A 6381-nucleotide genomic window follows, 5' to 3' on the forward strand; every position below is an offset into this window, starting at 1 on the left:
TAATATCACTAGCTGGACTTGCTTATTTGTTTCCAACATCCTCATATTTTCATAATAATCACTGGACACATAATGCAAGCAACTATTTCTAAGAAGATCAAAGTATGAATAGAGATAATGATGCTAATGATTGAAGAACAGATATTTGAAATTTTTCTTGAAAAGTACCCAATGAGAATTTCAGAAACTAAAATTCAACCTATGCAAAGATCAGATCTGACAACAGCAGCACAAGTGTGTTAGTTGTACAATAACTTTCTTCTAAGATTTAGTCCATTTCCAAAACCAGCTAAAAGGATATCTACTTATGCCAGTAGTCATAGTAGCAATTCTTCAAGAATAGCTGACTAATTTTAAAACACTAGAAAATACATTAAACATTCCACTTAAAAATCATTTTCCCCCATTCTCTTTTGATATGCTTAAGAATCTTGATGCTTTAATTACTGACAAATTTCAAATCTACTTCTGAAAAGGCTAGTATTTCATTATATGCAGTCTCCAATAAATTGGCAATATAATGATGATGAAGATAGCAGCTACAATTCATTGAATGTACAAAAATGCAAAGCATGTATTCTGCTGTAAATGCATTTTCTTACTCACCCACATTTTAAGGAAAGACCTATCTCCATACACTATCAAAGATGAGAAAACAAATAACATGGTGAAAAGAACTACAGTGAAGGAAGAATGAGAAAAGAAAAGAAAAAAAAGAGAGAGAGAGAGAAAACAAAGGCTTAGAGAAGCTGTATAATTTACCCAAGACCAGCTGGCCAGCCTCCAGAGGATCTGAGATCCTAACCTAGTCTAACCTGGGTCCTCCATGCCACCCCACTTTTATGACTAAGCCATGCTAGGCTCTTCTTAGACAATAAAGTTGTCTCTTCAGAACTTGAAACACATTTTTATACCAAATGCGAAAGTGATTGGCTGGACTGCCAGTCCTGTCCACAAAACCCTATTAAACCCATAATGTTCCTGAAAATTTAATTATAGAATTTATGTCTAATAACTCTCGTGATTGTGCTTTATTGAAAAAAAATGTGAATGGCAAGCCAGGATCACACCTTTCCTTGTTATAATTTTAGCAGGAATGGGGCCTCTGTGAACCCTAAACCAATGGTGGTAAGCTCTAGTGGCTGGTCAGGCAGTACAAAAGGCGAGGGATTCAGACTTAAGAGTGTGGTAGAGAGGCAGTGAGATGACTGGAGAGGAAGATGAAAAGAACTTAAAAAGCAGCTATGAGGAAGCAAAAAGTAGAACTAGGAATTTGGAGTAGGGCACTAATAAGGCAGTTTTCCTTATCTTTTCCTTAAGTTTTCCATCTGAATAACTGTATGATACTGTGATAAGGCTTGGGGGAAGAGGGCAGAAGGGAGGGAGGATGGGGAGAGAGAGAAAATGCATATTGAAGTTTTCTCTTTTATCTACTCTCTATCTTGCTATCGATCCCCTTCCAGTGAGGAGCTGCACTGCAAACCCTATAGCTAAACAGCATTATTTAAAGAAAGAATGGAGGCTGGTGGAAGAGGACACTCTTGCGAGGTAGGTCTACGGTACTGAGACTAGATAGATCCTAAGCACAGGCAAGAAGGATATACAAAAAGTCACAGCAAGATTCAACTTGGCAGCAATAGTGCATAAGTCTGATGATTGAGATTGTCTGTACTGGTCTTTAGTCATTTGATTAATGGTACCTCAATGTCTCTATTAAGACTGAAAAGAGTTATGTCAATTTTTCTCTTTTTATTTCCTTCTATATACTTTAAATAATAATATGGTTTGTTTGAATTTCTTATTCTTTAATATCTGATAACATTATAACATTATTATTTAACCTTCTTATAACATTACATTTGATTGATTTTTCTTTATGCATTTTCTAACATTCCTATTGATCTATTCAATTGCTCTGGTCTTCAATTTACAAATGAGTAATAACCCTATGAAACTCTATGTTGGCAATTTGAAAATAACAATATTTAGCAGTATATTTTCCTAGTACACACACAACACACAAATTCCATAAACTAGAAATAATTATGGCCCCAACTTACCATTTACATTTATTTACTTTTCATGAACTATCTCTCTGAAAGTATAATAATAAAAATACGAATGATACTTACCCTACTAGGCCTACATCAGCTATAAGTTTTAGATCAAGGTGAATTACTCGTTTCTGGCCTTTTAATGGTAAAAAGTTTGTAAGAAATTTACCACCAAGACCTCCTTCAGCTACCAAAATTCTGTCATCCTCTTTATTGAGTTCTCCTTAAAAAGAGGGAGAAAAATACAGCAAAGATTAGTAAGTGAAATCACTAATGGAACATATTTCAGAAATATAGGCAAGGAAATTCCCAATTAGAAATCTATAGATTAGTAAGCAGAATCACTAATGTAATATTTTACTTTCAAAAACACATGCCAGGAAATTCTCAATTAAAAATCTATAATTAATAAGTAGAATCACTCTTCTTTCAGAAAAAGACCAGGAAATTCCAATTTACAAATCTATTAAAAGTCTGACACTAGAAAAACACTTTGGTAAGCAATTGCAAAGAACCTAGTTACATATTTTAAGACCAAGTAAGAACTCTTACATCTGTAAAACAATCTTAAATCTAGTAGTCAATTTAACTTTTCTAAGTTTTGCTCTCTTACAGAGTAGTAGCTAAAATTGTTAGTTAAAAAATTCTTCAGAAAATTAAGAGAAGCTATTCCATTATTTAATTTTAGAAAATGTGCACATTTTTAAACCTTTGAAGTTACAGTATACTCACCTATAATTTTACCATTTTCATCAGTTATTGAAATACCCACAGGCACAGGGACTTCACAGTCTTTTCCTTTGGAGCCTTTCAGTGCACTAATTCTACCAAAAAAAAGCATATATATATATACATATATATATGTATGTGTATACACACACACATACACACAGACAAACAGACACGCAAAATGGTTTACAAATAAGAGCAGCAGCTGGGCGCAGTGACTCACACCTGTAATCCCAGCACTATGGGAGGCAGAGGTGGGTGGATCACCTGAAGTCAGGAGTTTGAGATCAGCCTGGCCAGCATGGTAAAACCCCGTCTCTATTAAAAATACAAAAATTAGCCAGGCGTGGTGGTAGGCACCTGTAATCCTAGCTACTTGGGAGGCTGAGGCACAAGAATCACTTGAACCCAGGAGGCGGAGGTTGCAGTGAGCCGAGATCATGCCACTGCACTCCGGCTTGGGCAACAGAGTGAGACTTTGTCTCAAAAAAATAATAATAATAAAAATAAAGAAGAGTAGCAATCAGTTCTCTGGTAAATGCAGACGTTAAATGGTCAAAGACAGGGTTTAAAAAATATAAAATTATCCCTAACTATTTCTTTGCATTTTAGACTACTATATCCCATTAAAATGGCATTAGGTGATGATTTAAGTTACTAAGGTAACCACCAAAGGTCATTTTGACCCAAAACTAAAATATTGCAAACCCTAAATGAAGAGATTATTGCTACAGTACAAATAAGCTAGAAAAAACTGGGACATGGTGGCTCATTCCTGTAATCTCAGCACTTTGGGAGACCAAGGCAGGAGGATCTTTTGAGTTCAGGAGTTTGAGACCAGCCTGGACACCACAGCGAGACCCCATTTCTATCAAAAAAAAAAAAAAAATTAAAAAAATTAGCTGGGCATGGTGGCACATGCCTGTGGTCTCAACTACTTAGGAGGCTGAGGTGGGAGGATCACTTGAGCCTGAAAGGTGGAGGCTGCAGTGAACTGTGATAGCACCCACTGCACTGAGCCTAGGCAATAGAATGAGACTCTGTCTCAAAAACAGAAAGAAATAGAAAATCCACAAAATAGCAAAGCTTCTAAAAAACTAACCTCAAACGGGAGTACTTAACAGTATAGAAGGCAAATCTGGTGACCCTTAAACTGTTCATAAGAGAAAAAATAAGTACAAACTTTTTAGTAATTCTACTTCTGGGAATTTATCAAACTAATAATTGAACAAACATGTAAAATAGTATCTACATAGGATACTGCACTGTGGTTATAATCAGAAAAAAAATCAACAATAGCCTAAATAGATAAATGACCAAAAAAAACACAAAACTGTTATTTATTATGCAGGTATTCTGAATAATTTTCTGACATGGAAAAAAAAGTTAAGCAAAAATAGCAGACTGTAAAATACTGTGCTCTCATTTTTGTATTCCAAACTTTTATGCACATAATTGCATTTGTGTAAATATACAGAAAAGGCTTAGAAAAGTCAAGAAAAGATTAATAGTGGTTATCTTGCCTTCTAATGGTGGTGGGGTGGAGTAGCATGGTTAAGACTGAGAGAATTTTCCTAAAAGTTGTCAAAGACAATTTTAGAAAACACTGGGAATTCAGATAATTTTCTGTTTCTACAGGGTAAGTTCAAAAAGAATACAGATAGACATTGGGAAAAGAAGCGGACAAAAAATTTAAAAACTCTGAAATATTATTTAGTTCAGTCTTTTATAAGTTGAGACATTTTAGGCTTTTACTCAGTTACAAATACAGGAAATAAATTACTTTAAATTACCAATTAAGTTTTTATTTTGTAACTTAAAAAAAAAAAATTCCAGAAGGGTTTGATTTTGTAAAATTTAAGTCATTCAGTAATTACTTACTTGCTGTTTGCTCCTACTCCAGCCACAAACCGTTTCTGAGGATACCTGTCTTTAAGTTGTTTTAAAGTCATTCTGTTCTGGGCTACAACCCAGACGTCACCACCTTTTCCACCTTCTCCACCTAAACGAGGATAACCCATTCCACCGGTTCCTCCCTTGGTGAAGAGTCTTAGGTTATCGATGAAATTTCCATACTTAATAAAAAAGAGAAAGAACGTTTGTATACCAAAAGCGTTATCAACTTAGAACTCCTATCTAGTTCCTTCTTCCACTAAAACTTCTTTTTAAAAAATTGTTAATAAATTTCTCTATATATGCCAATTCTATAACATTTTCTTAGCTTACCTTCACATCTCCAATCTGATCCCCTTTCCTGTTTGATTATCTCTCTTAAGTCCGTTTTATTTTTTTTCAACTATCAATTATTGTCCCTTCTACCCTGAGGGTTTCTGATTTGGCCCTCTTTTCATTCTAGACTTTCTCCCTTGGGTAATTTCTGCTTGTACCAATAACCATCACCTACGCGAGATATTTTCTATGTCCATTGTGTCAGACATTTACACCAGGAATGTAAGCTTTTAATAGTATACAGCAAATGTGAGTAGAATTTGTATTTAATGTATATTTGAAACCCCCCAATATGTAACCTGTTCTTACATATCAGTTGAATAAATAATAGCTACCTCAAAAACAAATGTTAATATAACAAAATCAAACTTTTCCCCACATAAAAATCTGTACCTCCAATGTTCTCTCATATAATGGAACCATGGTTTATTCATTGAGACTACACAAATGGACGTCTTTCAGACTGTATCTGTTTCTTTTGCTAAAGCCCTACTACCTCTATTCTGTCTACTACCACTGCCCTAGTACCTTTATCACATGAGCTCTTTTCAGTGTCTAGTCATTTCTTCCTTATTGCATTCTCCAACTTGTTGCCTGAACTATTTTTCTGAAATTGATGTGATCTCCAATCATGTTTCTCCCTTACTCAAAAACCCTACATTAAAAAAAAATGCTTACGAAATAAAGTAAAAAATTCTTAGTACTACAGTTGACCCTTGAAAAACACTGGTTTTAACTGCGTACATCCACTTATACACAGATTTTTTCCAATAAATATATTAGGAAAAATTTTTGAGCTTTGCAACAATTCGAAAAAACTTACAAACCAACCATGTAGATTGGAAATATTGAAAAAAATCAAGAAAAGTTAATTGTGTCATGGGTGTATACAATATACATAGATACTATTCTATTTTGTCATTTAATTCCATAAAGTATACATATATCTATTTTAATTTTTTAAAAACTAGAGGCTGGGCATGGTGGCTCATGCCTGTAATCCCAGCACTTTGGGAGGCTGAGGCGGGCAGATCACAAGGTCAAGAAATTGAGACCATCCTGGCCAATGTGGTGAAACCCCGTCTCTACTAAAAATAGAAAAATTAGCTGGGCATGGTGGCACGGCCAATTACAGCTACTCGGGAGGCTGAGGCAGAAGAATCACCTGAACCCAGAAGGCAGAGGTTACAGTAAGCTGAGATTGAGCCACTGCACTCCAGCCTGGTGACAGAGCAAGACTCCACCTCAAGACAAAACAAACAAAACAAAAACAAATAAAAAAAAAACTAGGATGGGGCCTTGCTATGTTGCCAAGGCTGGTCTCAAACTCCTGGCCACAAACCAACCCCTGCCTTGGCCTCTCAAAGTG

General features: G+C 35.2%; 1 protein-coding gene across 3 annotated transcripts in view; it reads right to left on the bottom strand.

The window, feature by feature from the left end:
- The window catches only part of GTPBP10 (GTP binding protein 10), a 32702-nt gene extending 26880 nt beyond the window's left edge, over positions 1–5822 (bottom strand). For 2 of the 3 annotated variants that reach the window (XR_010344063.1, XR_010344062.1), the window contains exons 1-3: positions 4665–5822; positions 2787–2878; positions 2133–2277 (exon numbers count right to left, since the gene is read on the bottom strand). Coding sequence is in view for 1 of the 3 variants with exons in the window: in XM_012450856.3 (XP_012306279.2) it covers positions 2133–2277; positions 2787–2878; positions 4665–4804 (377 nt within the window). In the remaining 2 variants the exon portion in view is untranslated. The remainder of the gene's footprint in view (positions 1–2132; positions 2278–2786; positions 2879–4664) is intronic. The other variant, XM_012450856.3, reaches the window with a different exon arrangement.
- Positions 5823–6381: the final 559 nt, after the last annotated feature.

This window comes from Aotus nancymaae, unplaced genomic scaffold (genome assembly GCF_030222135.1).
Source record: "Aotus nancymaae isolate 86718 unplaced genomic scaffold, 86718_ANA_hifiasm-v0.15.2.pri h1tg000025l, whole genome shotgun sequence".
NCBI lineage: Eukaryota > Metazoa > Chordata > Mammalia > Primates > Aotidae > Aotus > Aotus nancymaae.